The following is a 25,044-nucleotide window of genomic DNA, read 5'->3' on the forward strand; positions in this document are numbered from 1 at the left end:
TAGAAATATCGTACCATTAAAATAATTGGTACACGTCTTTCCTGTTCCATTGTATAATTTTACTGCAAACGTGCTCGAGTTGTGACAACTTGTTCAATAGAAATAAATGCAAGACACGGCATATAGGAAGTAAAAATAGAAGGCAAGTGGACTCCGTGGATAGGAGTGAAATTGCCAAGGGAGAGGCTTAAAAAGATCCAGGTGTGTTGGCTGACTCATCGCTTGCCATGTCAAAACAGTGTGAGGCAGGAATAAATGAGGCAAACAGAATGCAAGGCTACATTGCCAATTCGAACACACAAGTCCTGAAGTCATTCTCATGCTGTAAAGTGCTTTGATCAGTTTACACCTAGAGTGATACGTACAGTTCTGGTTACAGCAACATAAGGACCTATGCCCCAGAGGCGGTGCAGAGGAGAGCAACAAGAATGCTGGAGGAATGAGCTAGCGGTGAGCTCGATTTGACAAGCTGGAGCTCTTCAGTCTGAAAAAGAGGTGTTTCAGAGGTGACCTTGTATACAAGAGGTAAAGAAGAGTTTAAATCTAGAAAGTAAACTCAGAACAATACACTTGCTTGCACCGAAATAGCAGAACTAGAGGATGCAGGCTAGGGTTGCAAAGGGTAATTTCAGGAAGTATTTCTTTACCACAAAGGAATTAATGACTGGAAACAAGTTACTAAGAAGGGTGGTCGAGGCCAGGACATTCAAGTAAGGAGGAGGGGGGGGGAGAAAAACAGCCTAATGTTATGATGGGAGGTTGGATATTCTGTACGAACAAGATAAATGGGGGTGAAGGGCCTTCTCAATCCAAAACCTCTCTAGTGATTTTCCGGGATCGCAATTACACATTAAAGTTCATTACTTTACACCTCTCAAAAAAAAGTTAACAGCTTGTAGGGTCATTTGTAGGTAAGTGAGCAAGAGCTAGTTGTGTAAATAGTCAAGATATAACAAGGGAAACGAAAGGGGACTGACTGGACGGTGCAGTGGGATAATACCAACCATTTCCTTTGGCTCTGGGTTTGAATTCAGCAAAACAAAAATGGAAAATACTAATGCAGGTAGGGTATTGGTCCTGGGGAAACTCATAGCGTTATGAGCAGTGTGGAGGTTCTATAGAGGGGTTAATGAAAGGTGGTAAAAAAACAATTGAAGAGATAGGTGCTCAAGGCAGAGATGGAGGGAGAGAGGGAGGAAAATAAGGTGGAGGTTCTCTGGGATGGAGTTCCAGAGAACGGGAGCAAAATGGCTGAGGGTGGGGCACTCACTGATGGTAGGGTAGAGGCTGAAGCAGCCTGCAAGTTGGTTGAGCAGAGGGAGCAGCCGGAACAGTAGGGTTGCAGGAGGTTGCTGAGGTTGGGTGATTAGAGGCCACGGCCGCATTTAAAAGTGATGAGAATCTTGAGTGTGATCCGGTGGGAGATGGGGAGCCAGTGCAGCTGAGCGAGGTTGTGAGGATGGAGGCGATGGGCTTACAGAGCTTGTGTGCAAGAGAGGACACATGCTTCCGAATACCAACTGGTCTGCACCTTGCGCCGGAAGACACTGGACGCACACTGAGCAAGCCATTGCAATAATCGAGACGGGAAGTGATGAAGGCATGAATGAAAGTCTCAGCCGCCTGGGAGAGGAGTGGTGGCGTCGGTAGGCAATGTCGGAGGTGAGGGAAAACAAAGCCAGCGAGAGCCCAGGTGCAAGGTGTTAAAGGATAGTTGGGGCTCGAACAAGACGCGGAGTTCAATATCAGCTCAGTGAGGTGGAACGAACACCTACGCAGGTCGATGCAGTTCAACACCTTCGAGAAGGAGCTTCAGCAACTTCGAAGATAAAACAGCAGAATGCTGCAGTACTCGATTCAGGTCACAAGGCGGCACCACGAAGAAACAAAAGCAACATGTTGTAATTCTGCACGAGACACGGCTGTGCGTAATTCGCCCAGCGAATGGTCAATTTCAATTACCTTGCAATTATATTCCATGAGGCGCTTTGAACCGTCTATATCAAATGCAAGGTTTATTATTATTATTATTAATTAATTATTATTAATAATAAACACAATTAAAATGCAACTGTATGCAAAAGAATTTTTTTTCACGCAAGTATCCTGCATTTAATTTGTTGCAGTGAGGTCACAAACAAAACTGAGCGCACGGTAAAACAAAATTCTAAAATATTATATATTAGTCCCAAAGCTGGTTCCAAACCTTTGACCAGGAGAATTTTGTACAGAAGTGCCAAAGAAACGAAGAAGGAATGGGCAGGAAAAGGATAAGGCAATGTGAAATACAACAAAATACTCCACTGCACGAAACCATATTTTCTGCGTTTAATAAAAAAGCAGAGGAGGACAGTTTAGCTTTCTAACACATATTTCTCTGCAGTCCCATGCAAAGGAAACTGGTAGAAAATGCAGTGCTGTGTAAAAATAAATCTGGCTACAAACTAAGATTTAATGAAATGAACAAATGCTACAAAGAACGTTTGCGATGCAGGATTTTCGATGTTCTCCAAAGAATGTTTTGTATTCCCCAACTGGTAGCAACTGCAAAAAAAAAGTAGCCAACAGTATCTTGACTGTTATAAACCGTAGTAAATATAAGGGTGGGGCACACACACCGACACAAACAAAAGGTTATGGTCAGGAATGTTCCTTTTTACCTCAACTCTACCAAATCAGGTGGTTAGTACGAGTGTACGTTGCATAAAAGATTGAAAACAGTTGCCAAAAGAAAAATATAGAGCCCAATTCAAAATGGAAAACAACCAACATTTAGGAATATATTCCATCTTAATTTAGGACCACCGAGGTCTTTAAAGCATTAACGCTGTGCACCAAGCTAAAGCCGCAGATTTTTCATCTGAAGCTTTCAATGCCAAGATTAGCACCTGACGAGACAGAGTGCAGGATACAAGTATTTCATCCTTTCTGATTGCTGCCTCAGGCAAAAAACACGCAGGTCTAAACCTTGAACCATTCAACCTCATCTTTATTGTAATCAAACCTCAGTAGCCTGTCAGCTCGATCGCGAGTGACACGAACCTTGGCTCTTGATTAAAAACACGTTCTATGAGATATTTCACATTTGAAATAAAGCGACAAGTTACCACACACACACACACGCGCACACACACAAAACCATTGCTTTCAAGGTTTAATTCTTTTAAAAGAATACAATGGTGGTTTACTATTTCTGCGAAAATAGATTGAGGCACTGTGATGCAGGTATATATTGCAAACATTCACCTAAGTCTTTTATACAGAACATATTAAGGAAAAAGAGCAAGGAATTAGATTTAGAGTAGTTCGCTCCAGTGGATGAGCATATTCATGTGGGTAAATTAACCTTTTTAGTAGCAACAAACTACAGGCTTTCAGTGGTGCATCACCTTAATTTCTTATATAGACTAAATGGGTATAATAAATGGGTAAGCCTGTGTATGAAACAAAGGTCCTTTTTCCACACTAAGAGGACACAGCACACAAAAATCTCTTTGCCAAATACTCTTCCTGAATTCCTAGTGATTCCATTCTAAGGCTGAATATGGTGTTACTGGAGGTAAGGCCCTTCCTTCATTTGATCGTTTTAATGTCCCTTCAAAGTGGTGTAGTCTCCAAAAACACCTGCACTAAATCCTTCTTTGAAAGCAGGAAGCAGCAACAGTTTGTGAAAAGATGCAAAACAGCCTAACCGTCTGACAGACAACATTTAACGGCAAGGGATTCACGTCAACTGTTTCCCTTTAAAAAGGGGCCTTTGATGTTGACTCACTTTTGCATACTTCTTTCATGCCACATTAACAAGAAAAAGCCAAGCTGGAGTAAACTGAGACTCAAAGACACATCTAAAGTTACAGCACTGCAGGTACCTGATGAAATACAGATTAATGCTGCTTGAATAGAAAATGAATGCCACTGGTTAGTTCAATGTGCCAATCAGGTAAATAATATGGGTGGCACTGAACTACTTCATTTCTGGAACCAGACCTGTTGCTTTCACAGTCCGTGTCCTCGAGGCTCAATTATCAAAAACCTGGAAGCAAAGTGTTATTGCCCAACATACCGAGCGGGCAGTGATGCAAGAGGAAAAAAGGCAAACGTAACATTAGAAATGCAAAGGTGGAGTCAAACGAAAAGAGGTATTTAAACCAGCAATAAAACGGGTTATCAGGGAAGACAGAAGCTATCATTTAAGGGAACTACAAAGGGATGACCAAGATGAAAGTGTGGACAATAATCGAATAGCATTTCTTGTACTGAGAGAGAAAGTTGGTTTTTTAGCCAATCAGTCACTTTCACTTTATTCACTTTAACACTTATCCAATTACAAATGTTAAACGCAATGTAATATTTGCTGTTCACTATTGCTCTCATTGTTAAATTCAGCTTGATTGAAACAAACTAGACGTAAACGAGCAAAGTTAGTACAGAGTAAAACAACAGATAGCAAACTCTATGATACAGGAAAGCCACGAGCGAGAGAGATTCTTATTTTGTAACAAAGTGCTAGGATGTAAATGTCAGGTTTTCACATGAACTCCCAAGGCAACAGTGGAAAAGCTCACATGAAGAAGCATTGTTAGCGCTCTGCTGATGGCTCAGTGGGTAAAATCATCACTCGTTGCAGCACTGAACCATTCAGGTTCCATTGTCTGTGCTCAGTCCATTAATCTTAACTGGTGCAGCAGGTGAAAACAAACACCAAATATCACAACCAGTTTACTTTTATTGTTGGGGCACAAAATGCAAAAATAACCGAACTCCAAAATAGGCATCTTTATTGCTGGACACTTCAGCTATTTTATGGTTTCCATTTTTTATGCGTTAGAACTCAGGCCGTTTGTCACGAGATATGGGTCTGCTTAGTAAAACAGTGAAGGATTTGCAGGTACAATATTTATTTGTGCCAGTGTTTCTGAGTATATATAACAAGCAAAATGTAATAATAATCATCCTTGCATTTAATATAGCGCCTTATCGCATCTTCGAGACGACGCAACGCACTTCACAGGCTCTACACTGTAAACTGTTAGTGACTGTATATTTTGTGGGAGAAACAAATTTTAAGTATAATCAGTCTCCAAATTAACTCCACCAGTAATAGCTGAAACTAGGAGTAAAGATTCTCTAATGTTTATGCTCTAAACGTTTCAAAAATGCCACCAATCAGGTCTCCAGCTCTGCTTATCTTGTTCAATTTCAACTTTGTTTGATACTATCCTATTCCTTATCTCAGTTTCAATCAAATAGTTTTCCCCTCTTCTAATCCCCTGCAAACGTTGCCCTTGTTGTCTTCACTTCCAGCAGTGTCGAAACCCATCTATCTCCCTTTGGCTAATGTACTGGTTTTTCTTCTATAAGAAGTAGCTCATCATAAAACACTATAAAATTCCAAATATGCACATCTCCTCCTAGAAGCTACAAAGATAGATAACCGGTATTCTGTGTGTGTGAACCTCGGTTGGCCACTTGAATGTTGGGGTGGTCACAGACGAGCCTGAGCTCTCCCACTTGGTTGTCACCACTTTGCGCAACCAGTAGAGGATGCTGTAGGGGATCGGGAGCAGAAGATTGGGAAGGTTGAGCCAGTTCTGCGTGTCCTGTCCGGGTCCAAGCAAACAGCACAGATTCAAACCAGCGAGCTCCTGATTCATAAGCTGCAGGTCCATCCACTGCATCGTGGGGGCTGCTTCTCCAACAGAAACACCTCTTAAAAGTTTATTTAAGAGCGTTGGGAGGTGGTCCCACGAAATCCATAAACCATCAATAATGAAAAGTAAACGGGATTGGGTTTGATCCAAGCAAACCAGCACAACATAATATCAACAGCACTGCTGAACAGGGCAGCCCATCGCTTGCCAAATCCGGAAAACCTACCTTCGCGAAACACAAATCAAAAGTGGACCAAATCCTGATAGTTATTGCTGCTCACAGGTAGGTGGAGCTCACTTCCTTTATCATCTGAGGTCAGAAAACAGGCATACATACAGAAAGAGTCGCTGTATAATCTGATTTTGTTTCTAGCTTTAAATAATTATCCTCGAGTCAGGACTTGCTAATTGGCTCCGCAAAAGTTCAAGCTGGATATTTGCACATTGAATTTTTTTAAACTGCGAGGGAAATGGCTCGCATCTAGTATCCCTGAGGTGTTAGAAAAACAAAAAGAGCTCGCAGTAATAACGCACTTTCACGTAGGACAACGACTTTACAGGTACGATGAGGAAACCAGAGGAGGATGATCAAAGAGGTAGGTTTGCAGAAGGATTTTGAAAACGGGGAGGGACAGTGGGAGTGAGGTGGAGGGATTTGGGAAGGAAGATTCCATAGTTGTTTTTGAGTTCTACTAGAAGTTGATGCTGGAGGAATAGAACTAGGATTAAGGGACATCAACATTTTATCTTGGGAGAAAGAATGCACAATCGTTTAGGTTTAATAGTATTCACTCAAAAAATTATAAAATTTTATTTTCCTACTTATCAAAATAAGAGAGATGCATGATAAGAGTAAGTTTACTAAAAGCTGCAAAAACATTATACAGAACTCTGCAATTCAAATGTTGCCAGTGTTTGACAACATTTAAAGTTGAGCGTTCTCAGAGATTCATGCCAGTTTGAAACCCATGAATTGTGTGTCCAATGAAAATAATGAATGCAAATGTTCATACTGAACATCTGCTTCAGTTCTAATATACTACACCCCTTGGCTTTGAACAAATAAAGTTAATACAAAACAGTCAAGGACTCTACTGGTTCTGGCAGTGGATAAAGATTCGTTACAGAAAGCCTCATGACTAGATGAAACTTGCACTGGACAGAAGCCCAATCCAAATCTAAGTCAATAAGAAAGGATCCAGTAAACTATGAGAAAATATAAAAAAGATTCTGCAGCTATTTATGTTGGACTAGAACACACAAAACTAAAGGAACTGTCACTAAATTCACAGTAAGAAATATTTGTTTTTCATTAGAGATTAGTGTCAAATGAGGTCCAGATGTTATTTGTAAATTCAAAACAAATATTAGTTTCTTATGTTTTCCTTTACATCACAAAGCTTGGCATCTGTATGGATCATTTTTACATTTTGCCTCCCACCAGAAGATTTGGAATTTGAGCCTCTTTGTATTTTACTGGGGGTGGGGAGCAGTTAAAAAAATTAACTGCATTCTGAATTTTCCTTTCAAGAATTATATGGGCATCCTTGCATACATGAATGCCAGTTATACTAATATCTTTGGAAAATAACTGCTGCAGACTCCCCCAAAGAACTGAATGGGTAGAAATCGCCATCTTACTTGATTTCCAAAGACATATAGTATTGAGAAAACGGAACATGTAAGAACCAAAAACTCTTCCAGCCCAGGAAAGAGGCAATTTGTTCAGTTTTCCCAATTGTATTTTGGCTAAAGCCAATCTTATTCACACGATACGTACTTCTTCCAATGTAGTTAAATTAGATAATGCGATTGTCTGATATTCAGGGAATCTGCTGAAAGCAGCCTTGCAAACCAACGGTGCGTGCCTCTTGCTGCTATTCTGAGCGCTACTACTCCTAAAATATCTCAACAAACAACTGCACTCTGTACTTTGACCTCTACACGCTACAATCTGCTTCTAATGCTGGCTCTAAGCTGTTTAACATAACCTGTTAAAGGACCAGAGCCAGTGCAGCCTGTTTAACACAGCCTTTTAAAGGAGCAGAGCCAACAGAAGCAGAAACCATGAGCCGTTAATGTCAGCTGTGAGTTTTTAAAAAAAATTAAAACGAAAATACACGCATCCTAATTACTAACATTGCAAGAGCAGGTCCCTCTCCACTCAGTCTGACCCACATTAAAATCAGATGGAAAAAACACTTGCTTAGGCGCTGTCTGGAACCTCCTGTGATTGTTGAGAGCATTGGCATCGAGAGCCAGCAAGCACAGCAACAACAACTTGCAATTATATAGCGCCCGTCGTGTCAGCCGATGACTCGGAGCACTTAACAGTGGCGGAGCCCGATGGTGTGTCGGTGAAGGGGGGGAGGTGACCGTAGGCACGGTCGAAGATGAAGGCACGACCCAAATATGGGGAGGGGTAGGGGCGGGGGGGGCGAAGCGAAGGGATTACGGTAGAGAGTTCCACAGGTTCAGGACGTAGTCCACATTTACCCAGATCATCGTCATCCCTTCTATTAGATCGTCAGACCAGAGGCTGCAGATATGTCGCTCGATTTTGAGCAGATTTAAAAGAAGCGAAGATTTAAAAGAAGCCTTACCAGTACACGACGTCCAATGGGGCAAAATATTTCCTGTTGATCAGGTCTGCAAAGAAAGCCTCGGTTTCCCTGCAGGCAGTTCCATTACCAATAACGACAGTCCAGCAGCTTTGAACGCATGAAAAAACAAAACCAACAGTATTTAGGTTGAAAGTAGCACAAAGACACACACAACAACATTAAACAAAACGCAAAATACCGCAGATGCTGGAAATCTGAAAACAAAAAAGGAGAAGTCGTAGGGAATAATCAGCAGGTCAGGCAGACTCTAGATACTGCCTGACTTGCTGAGTGTTCCCCAAAACATTAGGGTGGTTAAATCAAGTGATGATAAATGGTTCATACATAATATATTTATTCTTATTGAAATTATTTGCTCATCAAAACCAAAAATACCATGATGCCGATGTGCCATGTGATCGTGTAATGTACTCTGACCCCACAATAATTTTGAACCACGAAGACTGATAGCACCAAAAGGCAAAGAACTAGAACCACTCACCAAGATTGGCAAATTGATCAATTCTCTCAAAGAACATTGCACCATATCACTTTTCTTCAGATGGGTTTTACATACAAAGAAATTCAATCATTCAAACACCACACCATGATCAGAGTTCTCAGTCTATATTATACAGAACTTCTACATTTCGCCCATAAAATATCCAGTCTATTCACTTTACAGTATATCCAGGGAAGCGCTTTGAGACGTCTCGACGACGTGATAAGACGCTATAACAAATGCAAGGATTATTATTATTATAAAATTCATTGCTCAATCTTGTATCCAGTATCTTACTTATTACTTTCCTCAGACGTGCCAGAAGTAAACTGACTTTGGCTTGAGCAACATAGGATACAAGTCCCAACTATTAAAATACCTGTATTCATGAAGCAAACGCCTTATCTTTTCAGCTTCTCGCTGCACTCCAGAACCGAGTAAGTAAACCACATCAGTATGGAGAATTTGGCCTGGAACAATAGCATGTGGATTAATGAAAGGATAAAAATTCGCTTTATCACAATGAATGAATAAAAAAAAAAGCACCATAAAGAAAATCTAAACAGCCCAATACTTTTATCTCAGGATATTATTTGTGCATTTTATTCGTGAATAAAAGATGGTTGTCCTACAGTTTGATCACAAAGATAGTGTTGAAAAACTCCTTACTTGGCTAAGTGTCGCAGTGGAGTAAGGAAACTTGTCCAACGTTTCGCCCTACCGGGAATCGAACCCAGGTCTCGCTTGCGAGGCGAATGCTCTAACCACTGAGCTACAGGACTGCATGTCCAACACTGCCATATCTATCACTGATGGTGAGTATAGTTTAAATGAAACAGTTAACCCAGTACCATAATTTATAAATCCTGAAGAATAACAGATCTCCTTTCAACCTTACATTCAATACTTTCAGATCTCAGCGATGCTCACAACTTTTATTAAAAGCAAAACCACTCAATACTACTTGGCATCTCAAAAAGGCACTATATCAAATGGAAGGATTATTAATATTATTATGAAGTGCTGTATTTGTTGATTAAACACCAGTGAGATTCAAAGCCGTTAAAATTCAGATCCCTGAACAGAAACTAATAAATCGTCACAGCTGTCATACAGATCAAGAAGGTCCCAGGCAGGATCTGTGGTATGGACTGTTAGCCGGTACAGCAGTGATGGAAGGAGAGGCACCAGTTTAGTCCTGGAAAAGGGATTAAAGAAAATATCTAATGATAGCGGCGGAGGACCAATCCAATGTCAGAAAGTAACCAGTTACTCGAAGTAAATCGCTAATCTTTCATTATAGTCTGTCCTTGATAGCAGGAGTTCTAGCCAGGAAACCCAGCGTACAAGTGTATAACATGGACTGTCATTATACTTAACAGCAACAGCCTTACATCCGATAAACAGATTTGGTTTCAAACGCGTCGATGAAAGCACAACAGAATAGTGGAGTGTGTTTTGGAAGCGCGGATGAGATCGGCTCTGACTCTCATTAAAAAAGTTGAACTGATCATTACAAGATCCTGCATATTCACAAACAGAAGAGTAGCTGTCAACGCAGAGAAGAAAAATAAAGAGTTTTAACTCTGCTGGTCAAAGAAACATGCTATGAGAAGGTTTTAAAGACGACATAGCAAGACAGAGTGGTAATGGAAGAGTTCTAGAGGACAAGAGTGTAATGTCTGATATTTTCTTTAATCCCTTGTCCAGGACTAAACTGGTGCCTTTTCATCCACCAGAAGACAGAGAAGGTTCAAATGTCTCCAGACCTGTGCCAAAATTAGTATCCGCATATTCTCCTGTCTGCAACAAATAAGATGCAGGCTGTTGCAGTTCTGACAAATAATATTGGATGAAGCTGGTAATATTGAAGCAGACTGTTCTACGGCAAATAAAATCGAGAGAGAAGTTTGAGCAGCTGCAAATGAGATTTAGTACAGATGAATCTTGGAACAAAGGATATTGTACACAGCTTTTGTCCATTCACAATTTAGTCCTTGACAATTGCACATTTCCTCTTACAACTCGTGTTTTTTGTTAAGAGAACACATTAGATTCAATATCTTTTTTTTAAAAAATAGATTCCGGTTCACTGTAAGAAAGTAAAGACTGTTCAGAACAAATAAATTCTGGGTCAATGTATCAGACAAATAAAAACCCTGCAACCTACAAAGAGTTAAATAATTCCCCTACCATATCAGCCATTTAATTATTTAACTGACATTGACCCGGTCCATAACACAGCTTAACGCTTGTGGGTTCAGCGTACTTCTTCACAAAATTGTAATTTTTAAAATTGTGCTTTGTCAATGTCTTTTTGCTTGCGATTATGAAATTCATCCATTTTCTGCCCTCCAGACACCAGACATGTACCGCTTGTGGGACAGAACCGGAAAGCAGCTTGCAGCTCGTTCCCGAGCTGCTTCAAACACCACTTCTCAGCCAGGTGTTTGGAGATGAAAATACCAGAATAGCGAAGTGGTGGGATACTCAACGAGAAGCTAACGAATAAACGATTTACCTGGACAAGTGCAAACAGTGTAAGATGGTGGGTGAATAATTAAGAATACTGGCTGTTCCACAAAGGGGCACAGGAACTTTTTTTTGAGAAGTAACCCCAAGGCAAAGGTTTTATTATGGACATATTAACCCTCATCTCTCCAGTCCTGTGTAGGCGTCAAACATCAGCCAGCCATTAGGTGTGTGTAACCGACCATTCTGACTCGAATTTTAACTTACCTTCTTATGGAAGGGGGCCCACTGCACTTCCCTACCACAGCACAGTACACAGGTCACATTGTGCAATGTGTTACAGCAAATTAAAAAAAATACATGAAAACTAAATTGTGTTCATTGTTTTTGCATATGTACCTGCGTTGAGATACACAAGCACGTCAAATGGGAAATGAGGGGGGAGGGGAGGAAGGAAAGGAGAGAGGAAGGATGCACATGTACGTACTTGTGGGTGAAACAATCGCCAGTTTGCATCCATTCCTGAATCCAGGATCGACCCCCAAAAGAACTCGGCCACGAACAGGATTGGTCAGGAGAACCTGTCGAAGATTCCTCCCAAACATTAAAATGGATTCCATCTCGGCATTCGTTTTCAAACGAGTTCTTAAAAGAAATGGAAGACGCACGTTAATCCCATTGACGCCAACATTATCTACATCTACCATGATGCTTTCTAAGTAAAACTTCATCAAGTCAAGGCTGACCAGCAGCTTCCAGAGTGTTATGGAATTTAGTGGAAGCTAGAACCATGCTGAGGTATACCGCACTTCCACTAACTGTTGATCCACAGGAAACTTGAGTTATAAGCAAAATGATGCTCCAGCATTCGAGTGAAGCATTTAAAATGATTGCTTTTCCGGGGGTAATAACTTTTTCAAAAAAAAAAAATTAGAATAGTAAATAAATAGGTCACTCAATCCACGACTGTTTGTGGGATGCTGCTGTTGCTCAATTGGCTGCCGGTTTCACTCACAAAATATACAAAATATACGGTTGATTCACTCTACAGTATGTGAAGCACTTTGAGACGTCTAGGAGATGCGATAAGGCGCTGTATCAAATCCAAGAAATATTACATTATTATTATTAACTGGGTTCCCCAGTATATGTGTGTGTGTGTGACTGAGTATCAGTAGTTTTATACGATTATTGTGCTCCCAAACAGGCTTTAAAATTGAATGAACTAAACAAATGTTTCCCAAAAATCTGCGGCTAGAATTTATGCACTAAAGTACATGAACTGCATCGACTTCAAATAGTTTTAAAGGGGTTAACGGTCGTTTACTCAGGAATATATTTCTACATACACATACATAAAACCAGAGCGGAAAAGATCGTAAATACTCTCTAATCACCTGAATTCTCTACACAGAAGAGGACAAATGAGACGTTTGTATGAATCTTCAGCAGAATCCGTCAGAATTTTCATAATCCCGGGACTTGCGAAATTCTTTGGCCTCCACCTGTTAGGGTTTAAAAAAAGAAATGTAATTCATCATGTACATTTCAACACGTGTGTTTTTTCTAAGTCGCAACAGGATTCAATTTGCGGTATTCCTTAATGGAATTCCTTCATTAGGAATGAGAGTTGCGCAAAATGGACAATTCCGACAATCGGGAGCATTGTCACACTGACCCATGGGAACTCCGAACCAATGCAATCTATTTCCGGAGGACGCTCCCACAGGTCAACGGGAATTTTAACAGGGATTCCTTACTGAGGAATTTTATTAAGAAATACCACAAGTTACAGTCAAAGGAAATGTGAATTTTATTCAATGCTTTGAAACTAAAAGGGAACTTGATTGGAGGGAGTCTTTTCAATGCAACATAAACCCCCACCCCACCCCCCACATAATTTGCTATTTCTTTTAGGTTTCCCAGGGAGTGGATAAAAAAATAAAACTGAACATTTTTCTGGCCTATGAATTCTCGCCCTCAAAAGAGGCGAAGGGAACGGCCACGTTTACTCCCTGACATCTCAAAACCATAGAATAGACACCCTTACAGCGTAATAATAAAAATCCTTTTCCATCAGGAGGACGTCCCAAAGCGCTTCACATAATATATTATGACTGTGTTTTATGGGCGAATGTGACAGCTAATTTATGCAACATCCCACAAACAGCCCCTTGAGTGAATGACCAATATTTTTTTTTATTTGGGGGGTTGTTGGCCAGGACTAGGAGAAACTCCCTTCTCTTTTCGAAAAGGGCCACGAGATCTTTAACACACCCCTGAACAGGCAGGTGGGTCCTCGGTTTAACATCACATCTGAAGAAAGATGTAAATAGTGGCTCAGTCAGCTAAATGCAGTAGGACTGAGTAATATCCTTATCAGTCCCAAAGCAACGCAGAATGCCTAAAAACACAAGAGCCAGTTTATTAGAATCTTTGCATTTGATACTGTGCTTTATCATATCAAAATGTCTCAAAGCACTTCAGAGTTTTCTGTAAGGTGTAGAGACTGCATTTGTTTGTGATCGTGGATTTGCACACAGCAATGTTCCACAATCAGCCATGGAAGTGAATGAACAATTTTATTTGGAGGTTTGCTGCCAGGATAAATTCCTTCCTTTTTTTTTTCCAAATAGTGCAATTGGATGTTTGACGTCCATCCAAATGGACCTCAGTTTGACATCTCACGCGAGTTCAGTCTACAGACGACCAGTTCACCTTGTAGACTACGAGTTCAAAGTCGGACAAGTGGGTGAGTGCACTATTAACTAAGTCAGGCAGATATGACGAGAATAATCTCTAGCAACTGTCTAACTGTCAGCCACAGCATAACTGGCTCTAAAGTATTGTGGGGGAGGGGACTCTGAACAAACAATGTAATTAATATCTTGATGTAGTTAACCAGGTGAGTCAATTAATCTTCACCAGATTTTTAACACTGCACAATATATTGCCAGACTGGTGAGTATGCCAATCCATCAGTTTGCTGAGTTCTGCATAATACAAAAGCCTGGCAGTCAGTTCTAAAGCAGCCACTGGGAAACTAGGCAACAAAGCCGCCAAAAGAAGAGGTTTGGTCCAGTGATTGAGTCACTGGACACAGATTTCACCTCCACAATTCTCAACACTGTGACACCTCAATCCCATTAGGCAAGTAATAATAATCCTTGTATTTGATATAGCACCTTATCACGTCTTCGAGACGTCTCAAAGCTCTTCATGGAATATATTGTAAAGTGTAGTGACCTTACAGTTTGTGGGCAAAACGCAGCAGCCAATTGCGCACAACAATGTCCCACAAACAGCCGTGGATTGAGTGACCATCATTTTTTTTATTTTTAAGGGATTATTACTCCAGAAAAGTGATCCGTCAATCGACTAAAAACCGGGTTCCTACTTACTGCTAAGTAAACAAAAGCGTGTGGAATAAAGAAACTTGCCCAAAGTTTCGCTCTGCCCGGGAATCAAACCAAGGTCCTTTCGCTTGCAAGGCGAGTGCTCTAACCCCTAAGCTGCAGAGTTCCAGTAGAGGAACAAGAACAGAAAACTAATACATGGTCCTTCTGGAAGCCAAGATGCCACACAGCTTCTGATCTTCAATGAAAATAATGATCCTTTGCATGGTGGAGGAGAAGGAAAGGAGGAGATTGAAGAGAAAAATAACTTGCAATAGAGGGGACGTATAATTGTACAAAGTATTTTTGAAAATACAGTAATATGCCATTGGTATACACAGACCTTTTATTGATGCACCACCAACAGAACTCATTTTTCACCCTGTCAGGAACATTGACCTTCACTGTCAGAATCTTCAATTTTTCCCCTCGGTTAATGGCCAGAATCTGAGTGCAAACATAAACAGCAGAGACAGGTGACACATAAAATACCCAAAAGATAAGCTTATCAAGTCTTCTTACATACAAGCAGTCGCTTGATGTTTTATAGTAAATCGTACAACATTTAATCGATTCAGAAAGGTACTTTGGTGGAAAGTTAAGGTCAAACATGAAGATTCAATAAAAACAGATAGGGAAAGGTAGCAAATGCAGAAACATTACTACATTTGCTAAATAAAACACACAGTCAAGGAACTTACAAAACTGCACTGAGGAAATATGCAATTTATTAAATACAAAATGAACCAGAAACAAATAGTGATACAAAGCAGAAATTAAAAGTGCTAAAGAACATAAATACATAAATGTGGAGTCCTGCAGCTCAGTGGTTAGAGCACTCGCTTTGCAAGTGAAAGACCGGAGTTCAATTCCAGGCACAGGACGCAACCGTGGGCAAGTTTCCTTACCCCACACACCTAATAATAATTCCTCCAAAACTAAAAACAATAATAAATTGGTCATTTTCAATCTACGACTGTTTGTGGGACATTGCTGTGCGCAATTGGCTGCCGTGTTCGCCCACAAATATACAGTCAATTCACTTTACAGTGTGTTCTGTGAAGCGCTTTGGGACGTCCTCCCGACGTGAAAAGCGCTATATCAAATGCAAGGATTATTATTATTATTATTACAGCCTGCAAACACACAGCTTTTTTTAAAAAAATATCTCCTTGGACGTTTTCTACATGGTCTTAACCGCAGCAACTTAATTATTCCATTACATTGTGTTTTATAGCAGCACGCCCACAAATGACCTACCCTGCCAAACCTCCATACTTGCCCAGGGTCAGATATGGCAGGAAGCCTATGTATCTGTCAGGATACAATGTGCTGTTAAGGAAACCAATTTAAGCTGTAAAAAGAACTAGAATGCAGAGCTACAGCCATGAGGAGTGAGGTGTTAATTTTCTGTTTTCAGTCACGAAACCCGTGGACTAAAATTATGAACCTTTTTTAAAACATTATTTTAATAATTGTAATCAGTGTGTCTGCTAGACTGGTAAATCTAGTGTTAATGATTTACAAGCATTTGTTTTGCAGTAGACTCAATATTGTAATCATAATCTACAGATATAACAACCCCAGAGCTCCTCATTATCCAACTGGAGATTTCTGCTTTATAAGTATACAGGAATGGCACACCAATTATTAATGCTCTTGTATGAATGTAACCATACACCAGAGGCACACACATAAACAGATATGGTCTGCACAGATAGTCACTTTCAGCACAAACAGTGAATGAAACCTCCATAGAAAATGTTAAACATTAATACACTAACATGGCAGGCAACTATTTGAGGATACAATTTAATCTTGTGGTCAGGAGAAAATTATAAAGTAATTTCTTACTTGAGAATCATAATTTAGGACACCACCTGAACTTTTCAGTGCAATTTCTGACTTGGATTCACTTTCAGGCAGCCATTGCTCTCTATAATTACTCAGGCAAATCCACATAGGATACATCTGCATTACAGTATCAACCAGTAATAGTGCAATTTGCAGGTAACTGCTGGAGCCAGATACTTGCACAGGGCTAATAAAGAAAGTAGACATTAAGATTTTGTGCTGTCAAATCCATTTCAAGAAAATTGCTTTTCCCTGATAAACAACTTTGGATGAAGTTTTAGATAATCAGTGGCTTTAGCCATCTCTACAGCAGAAACTGAATTGAACAAGCACCTCACTAATGTGGCCTTTTTAAAAAAGGTACAGTATTCTAAATAATAGATTTAGCAATCTAGGAAACGCCCTGCAGATTCGTGCTCAAAAGTAATGCCCTGCACAGTCGAATAGGCTGCCGTCAACTCAAGTTGAATAGTCACCAGGGTGAGATGTTAAAGGAGTGCCTGCATCAAAGGAACCATACTCCAGTGACTTCAGGAGAGAAGGAACAGAGAAAAGAAAAGCAATGTCCCATAAGTGAAAACAAAAACCTGCCCTCCCACCCCTCACCACATGTTATTGGCAACTAAAATGTCTCTCCCCCCCCCCCCCCCCCGACATCCATTAAAATACGAAAGCTCTTTTCACTGAAATTTGTTTCGCGCAAGTGTTAGGAACGACAGCACAAACCAAGCTCCTTACTCCTGCTTTCTGCCGCTAAATGCAACTGGGATGAAGAGAATTTAGTGGCGCACACACAAAAAACAAATTTGTTCAAAGGAATGACTTCCACTGAAACAGATGGCGCAATGAGGAAGATGTTTTAACAGCTAGGCTTCATTAACTACTACCCACAAGTCAGGGGAACAAAAATGTAGAACGCATTCTGGGACTCGGGATATGTAACTGGATCGAATACGATCCTCAAGGCAAGCTTGAACAAAAAAAAATTGCGGTTAAAAAAAAATTTGCATGAATTTGTGAAAGCTAAAGCCGCAAGGAAAATAAAACGTTTGTACATCGGTTGGATTTTTGCTAATCAAATACCAGAAAGTTTAATCTTACGTCAATGCTCACAAGGGGCTTAGGAAAGTCTGAAACTGTTGATCCATCACATCCACTCCAACTGCCCAAACCCATGCATTAGAAAGCTAATCCCAGGCATGGATCGAGAAAACCTATATACACTCTATTTTGAAACCCGTTGGGTTAATCACAACAGCACGGTCATTGAGAATGTGCTTACAACCAACCCCTGCCAATTTATTCGTCCGTAAACCTCAATAGAAATCTAGCCAATTCACCTACAAATACAGTCACTACAATTTATAGTAAATCCCGTTAAGCCCCTCAAGGCCTTCCCACAATTTCATGAGGTGCTATACCAAATGCAAGGGTTCATTATTCGTACTTTTTTAAAAAAAATTGCTATAACAAAAAGCTAAGCTCTCTTGCTTTAAGCCACTACCAGTAAAAATCAATGGATTCACAAAACCCCGTACTGCAGTTTTATAACTAAAATCATCTCATCAGACTGGAATGCAACCCTGCACTTTTCAGCAACTTAATACCTTTCTAATATCTCTTTTCAACCAACCTTTTCGCCTTTGGTCACCCCCAGCGTGGTGTCCGACCCAAGCACTGTGAAGCACTCTGAGACGTTACCCTACGTGAAGAGCGCTAAATCAATGCAAGTAAAGTTGATGTAGGTCACCGTACCATCTGCATCAGTGGAGTCCTGTAGCTCAGTAGTTAGAGCACTCGCCTTGCAAGCGAGACACCTGGGTTCAATTCCAGGCAGAGGGCGAAACCTTGGGCAAGTTTCCTTACTCCACACAGAGCCTAATAATAATCCCTCCAAAACAAAACAATAATAAATTGGTCATTTTCATTCTACGACTGTTTGTGGGACAGCGCTGTGCGCAATTGGCTGCCGCGTTTCGCCCACAAATATACAGTCAATTCACTTTACAGTCTATTCTGCGAAGCGCTTTGAGACGTCGAGAAGACGTGAAAAGCACTATATCAAATGCAAGGATTATTATTTATTATTATTATTTAGCAAGATGCTGGTGTCCACACAGTGAATTTTACATGGCCAATCCAGTCCAGAAATTGTTAGGGGTTAGTTGTTTGATATAGAGATCTCACAATATTTCACCCACAAACTATGCAATCAATTCACTTTACAGTTTATTTTGTGAAGCACTTTGAGATGTCTCGAAGACGGGAAAGGCGCTATATCAAAGGCAAGGATTATTATCTCAAAAGTCGCTTGTAACTTCACAGCAGTGCTGAATTCTTTTTTAAAAAATATTGATACCAATTATATGCATATGGGAGGGTGGAGGCAACAGCCTCAGGGCGACAGGACTTGAGGTGAGAGAAGACATCAGAAGATAGTAGAGTCTGGTTCAATTAGTATCAACTTGTTTTCCAGATTTGGCGAGTATTTCCAAGATAGAAGTTTGATATCCGAGAAATAAGACAGCTTAAAAATACAGAAAGCTAAACTTAAATTTCAGACAAAACACAATTTAAAAAACAGTGTATGCGTGCCCTTAAAATGCGGAAAAAACATCTAGATCCTTGGAACATTATACCTTTGGACACATTAGACATCATAAGTGTATTTCGCAAGACCAAGCATTTGCCCTGACCCTGAGCTCTGTACCTATTTGCAGGTTAAAAGGACTCAAAAACAACGATGTATGCAGCTAATTAAATGCTTTAACTCGTTGCCGGTGCGCAAAAGGGAACTCGCACTTACTCAGCGCACTTTATAAATTTACAATAGTCAGCAGCACTAAAATTGAAATGCTTGATGTGCAGCATTTCAAAAGGTTATACTTTCCGTAACTACACAAGCTACTAGTCTGCATTTAAGACTAAAACACTGTACCACTTCCAGTCCACATCGTATCATAATCAAAGTTCTTTTCTGAATGATTTTATTGTTATTTCTTTCATCTGCACCTTCGAAATTCCTAAAATCTAAGCGTCGTGGATTGAATTTCTCAATGGTATTGTGCAGCTCTTAATTGGNAAAAAAAAGAACAAATACTTAACAGTGTTTGTACAAATGAAAAACTATTACGGTGGACACATTTTTTTTAATAGCATGCAAAACACATACACTTGGGTGAGAATAACTCGAATCTGCTTAAAAAGAAAACTTCAAAACTTTCTTTTTTAAATTTTACCACAAAGGCCGACAAAATGTTTTGTCTAAAATGTCCTCAGCCATTCAGCGAGTTTGTTTAGTCCAGGGTATAAAGTGGCCGGATAGAAAGCTTTGCAAGACTGTGAAACCATAACTATACCCTTCATCTATACACAAGCTTCACTTTTATGCTTCGAATGCACGCAGTCTTCATTTTTAACAAACCACGTTTTTCTTTTGAAAAAAAGAAAAAGGTATTTTAAAATAAAAAGAAACACACACTTCAAGGGCCAGCACTGTGCCATTTCTGGGACCTGCCGAACAATGTTCGAGTCACAGATCTGAACCACAAATCCACCTGCCACAGACTTGTGATGAGGCCTGTCGGTGTCAACTGGGCTGCGACACTGGATGCCTTATGGAAGAGGAGCATCTCACCTTGGAAAGAGGAAAGACTTGACAGTGCGCATCACCCTGCAGCAAGCAGAGTTCCCGGTCGCTGTACATGAAAAGGCACTGGCTGTGTGAAGGCGAGAATGGTTAATAAGAGGGTTTTTTTGGGGGGGGTGGGGGTGGTTTATATAAAAAGGGAGCAAAATGTGAAATTGCATGGTGAAATATGAGCTATGCCACACATTCGTTGCAAATTTCGAACCAGAAAAAAAAAATGACATTTGAAAGAATATTTTTGCTCTGTCGACAAATAACCTCTGACTTGTTACAGGCTCAAAGCTCTGTCACAACGGCGCATTGTGTGTCATTAAGACAGCTTTAATTCAATTATAGGCGAACTCAGACATGTCACATATGTTAAACACAATGGTTTTATATGGCTGCAAGGCACAAAACTGATTTGTGGACATCAGCGTCACCACACCAGTGACAGAAACGGCTTGACATTTTATTGGACAAAAAAAAAGTAAGTAACAAAAACCGTTATGTGCATCACATCTAAGCCAATGTAACAGAAAGTACTCCACACTGCCAAAGTCGATGTTCCTCCTGAAAGTGAGCGGGAAACAAATGACAAATTTAATTCTTTGTTCTCTCAGAATCGTCCCAAAAAAAAAAGAAAAAAAAAGTCGTTCGCTGACGTGACAGGCAAACAACGTGATTAATTCCACGAACTCGATATTCTGTGCCCATAACAACAGCCAGCTAAAGTTCAAACTGTGCTTAACTGCCTGCCAAATAAGGTCAACACTGAACGTATTTCTTTTTTTGTCAGCGGTTCCCGAGTTAAAATACCCCAAATCAAATTAGGCCAGGGACGATCCGACTTTCTTTTTGAGATAAAGATTACGGCCCTCCTCAATCTGGCAGGAGAAATCCTCTTAGAATCGAGGCAAAATTACTGTCCTTCGGGTTTCAGCACCAACTGGCTTGACGTGAAGTAGCATTGCACGTCACCCAGAGACTGGGCAAGTTATTCTGTTGTTCTCCCGCTAACCTACAACACTTTTTGCGCGCGGGGTGCGGGGGGGGAGGGGGGGGAGAGAGAGAGAGAGAGAGAGAGATCCCGTCAGCTCTTTCAACTTTAGATTGTGAATCGGAGTCGGTTCAAGTTAGATGGTTGAACCAGATCAGCATCTGAAAATCAGTTTCGCATTGCTTCAGAAAATCCTAACCCACTCAATCCCAGTTTGTCACTGGAAAAGTGCAATTATAATTCCTGCACAAGTGCAATTTGAAACCTGGAGGCATTAACGCCAGATGCGCAATACAACAGCCCAACGAGCAGCAGACTGTATAAAATAACAGGCATCGGTATACACGCAGAGCCAACGTTGCCTTCGAATTTGTGTCAGAGCATTTCTCCCCCTCCCAGACAGAACATTAAGAAATACAAATTATCTTGACTAACAATAATCCTTGCATTTGGGTCTCACTGCGACTTCGAGACGTCTCAAAGCGCTTCACAAAATATACTGTGAAGTGAATTGACTGCATAATTTCTGGGCGAAACACAGCAGCCAATTGTGCACAGCAGCGTCCCCACAGACAGTCGTGGATTGAGTGACCAAATTATTATTATATTTTTTCGAAGGAATGATTACTCCCGGAAAAGCGATCTGCCAATTGACTAACAACCAGGTTCCTACTGACTGCTAGAGGTGTGTGGAGTAAGGAAACTTGTCCAACGTTTCGCCCTCTGCCCGGGAATAGAACCCAGGTCTCTTGCTTGCGAGGCGAGTGCTCTAACCACTGAGCCGCAGGACTCCACATTTACACCAAAGTGCAATTCAGCCTTCCCCAACCACATTCCACTGAACTTTACTGGAATCTACTTGCGTGGAAATCTGTTGAGAACAGGATTGGACTTGGATGCAATGCCTCCATGTACAATATCTTGCTGGACAATCATTTTCCAGCTTGCTCATGAAGAATGATCACACAGGTGAGTGGCGCCTAATGGCTGCTATTGCCTGTGAATCCTGACCCCAGACCAGACATGCGAATGGCTTCACAAACAAAGACAATTACAAAAAGTAGCTCAGAAATACCCCATCTTTAACTCATAGAACTAAACGGAATGTCGATGCAGGCAGAAAAGGCATTTCAAATGCTGGAACAGTTGTTTGACGTGAACAATTTTATGATTCCGCAAGAATATCCCTACTTTATATCAGTTACAAGATTCACCTTCAAAATCTGAAGCTGTAGTGCCTACCTGATGATGGTGGATGGTTCGAATACTGCAGCTGAAGTTATGGTACAGATGGAATTTCTCAGTATCTCTTTTGGTTCCAGCATTCTGCTTTGTAGCTGCCTTTAGCAAAGTTGACTGAATGAGGACCATATTTTGATCACACCTACCAACACACAAAGCACGATAACAATATTAGTAAAACCACATACATTTTGCTCAAAAGATCCCCCCCTCGACAATCCAATCAGCACATCTCAGAATTCTAATAATCAAACACAGCTTCGATGGCAAACCCTGTTTTTTTCTTCTTCTGAAATGTACCAACAGTCATTTTAGTAAATTAAATGGTTTGGGTCCAATCATTAAAAAGAATGATCTTTTCACGGCTTGTTTATAAAGGGAAACCTCAAAAAAAGATTGCTAATTTTAAGCAATCCTTCACTCAGCACATTGGCCTCAGGGAACAGAGCAACCATTCACAACAAGATTATAAAAATTAAGACTCCCTTTAGCCAATTGCTTTCTTTAAAAACATAGTTGGATCTCACTAGATTTGAATATATTGCCTTTCCTCTGGGAATGGCCTCTTGCGACCACGGACTCAGGAACCTGGTGATGATCCCATCAAAGAGAAGGAATACAGGTTCCACCCAAGGACTGTGACTCAGACTGGAAGAAATTTAAGTAAGTCACAAATGATAATAATACTAGCATTTGAGTAGTATAAGAACACTAGTATAGTATTCTTATCGCGTCTATGAGACATCTCAAAGCGCTTCACAAATACACTGATGAGTGAATTGACTGTATATTCGTGGGCGAAAGGTCAGTCTCCATCTCTGGGTAAAACATATCCTGCAACTAGGTTTGCAACCCACCCAGATGAGACACGGCAGACTGCAATGATTTCAAAAAAACATGTAAGGAAGGGTCAGAGGAATAGGAGACACCTTCCTGAACCTTTTTTGCGGAGGGATCAAGGGGCATTACAAAATCAAACTGGTGAGAACAGCATTCCAATACTGGGCAGTGGAACACGAGTTGGATGGGAAAGGCTTGATTCCTGAACTCTGAATTCTCAATCACAACCGTTCAAAGGCCACAGACCTCTGCTGGTGGGAGAAGCGGGAGGAAATGAATTCTAACAGAGGGTATCAATCACAGTTGAGGGCCAGTTAACCACAATTCTGAGGTGAGTAGGTTACCTTCACACCCTTTCAGCCCACAGGAAATGCGCAGCCTTATGGATAAGGGGAAGATGGAAAATTCCACACATCAAAAAGAAAATTGCTTTCCCTCTACGTTTTCTGGGAAGAAGTGATAAAATAAGTGTGGGGTCCAGATTTGGTTAAGAACATTACTCATTCAGTACATATTTGCTTGAGGTACAAATTCAGCTTCTGCCAACACGAGTGTACGTTAGCACAGAAGTATCCTTAGATCATCTCCCTTAATTCCGTTTATTGGAGGAGACTTTTTCCCTTGAAAAGGGTCAGCACAGCCTTGGGCTTTGTATTGAAAAATATGCTGAGTGCTGAATCTGTTCATGTAATTTGTATTACTAAATGGCTGAGTAAAGAGTGTGCATATTGTCAAGATGGAGTCAAAGCGATTTTATCCTGTCCTTGATGAAAGGATAAGCTAACTTTAAAATAAAAACGCCAAATATTATTCTGAGCGCAGATTAAATGCCTGGCAACCTGTCCGCTGATCAGGTAATAGTACGGGATTTAGGGAGAGGGGGTGAAGAGAGGAAACAAAACTTATTTCCTCTTTTTTTTTTAAAACTGCTCAACACCGATTAATATTTTAAAGAAAGCTGTCAGGCTGAATATGCTGAGTGTTTTAAGAATAAAAGAAATATCACTCATTCAACCAAGAATCACCACTGCCCAAAACTTAATTTGTGACCCAAACAGTTTGATCTAGTGCTACTTCAGTGCCAAATCTGAGTCCCTTTTTTCCCCAATGAATTGGGAACATCTCCATTTCTTTGTTCTTTCTGGTGTTGCATTCACTACATTCAGTCGCTGTTTATTCCCTAAACAGGTGTCATGCATTTCAACACGGTTTGTGGGACATTCGCCTACAAGTTCAGTCGCTACACTTCCCAGCACGTTGAGCTTTGACGTGTCTCAACATGTCAAATTTAAGGAGCAGTATTATTAATAACTGACAGCTAAAAGCAGGACATCATAAGATTTCTGAGTTAATACTAATCCTTGCATTTATATGGCCCCTTATCACGTCTTTGAGAAGTCTCAAAGAGCCTCACAGAATATATGCAAAATTGAATTGACTGCATANTTTTTGTGAGCGAAACACAGCAGCCAATTGCACACAACAGTATCCCACAGAGTCATGGATTGAGTAACCTTTTATTATTAATTATTTTTTGAATGGGTTATTATCCCGGGAAAAAGGATCTGCCAATCGACTTAGTACAGGGTTCCTATTTACTGTTAGGTAAACAGAGGCGTGTGGAGTAAGGAGGCTTACTCCTAACGTTTCGCCCTGCCCGGGAATCTAACCCAGGTCCTCCTGCTTGCGAGGCAAGTGCTCCAACGAATATGCTGCAAGACTCCATTAATTTATAGACATGTTTGCAGATTCGAAGTTGTTTAAAAGTCTGAGATAATCCTACCAATCTTCTTTAAGATAAACATGTTGAGAAATTTGTGTTGCCACTCAGCGTAGACATGTTGATAAAATGAGCTT

At 40.5% G+C, this 25,044-nt stretch overlaps 1 protein-coding gene across 3 annotated transcripts in view; it reads right to left on the reverse strand.

The window, feature by feature from the left end:
• The window catches only part of srbd1 (S1 RNA binding domain 1), a 114,591-nt gene that overhangs the window by 71,734 nt on the left and 17,813 nt on the right, over positions 1 to 25,044 (reverse strand). For all 3 annotated transcript variants that reach the window (XM_007896861.2, XM_042333473.1, XM_007896860.2), the window contains exons 11-16: positions 22,348 to 22,489; positions 14,967 to 15,070; positions 12,626 to 12,733; positions 11,716 to 11,873; positions 9,136 to 9,226; positions 8,255 to 8,362 (exon numbers count right to left, since the gene is read on the reverse strand). In XM_007896861.2, coding sequence (XP_007895052.2) covers positions 8,255 to 8,362; positions 9,136 to 9,226; positions 11,716 to 11,873; positions 12,626 to 12,733; positions 14,967 to 15,070; positions 22,348 to 22,489 — 711 coding nt within the window. The remainder of the gene's footprint in view (positions 1 to 8,254; positions 8,363 to 9,135; positions 9,227 to 11,715; positions 11,874 to 12,625; positions 12,734 to 14,966; positions 15,071 to 22,347; positions 22,490 to 25,044) is intronic.

The sequence above is a fragment of the Callorhinchus milii genome, unplaced genomic scaffold, assembly GCF_018977255.1.
Source record: "Callorhinchus milii isolate IMCB2004 unplaced genomic scaffold, IMCB_Cmil_1.0 Scaffold3, whole genome shotgun sequence".
In the NCBI taxonomy this organism is placed as follows: domain Eukaryota; kingdom Metazoa; phylum Chordata; class Chondrichthyes; order Chimaeriformes; family Callorhinchidae; genus Callorhinchus; species Callorhinchus milii.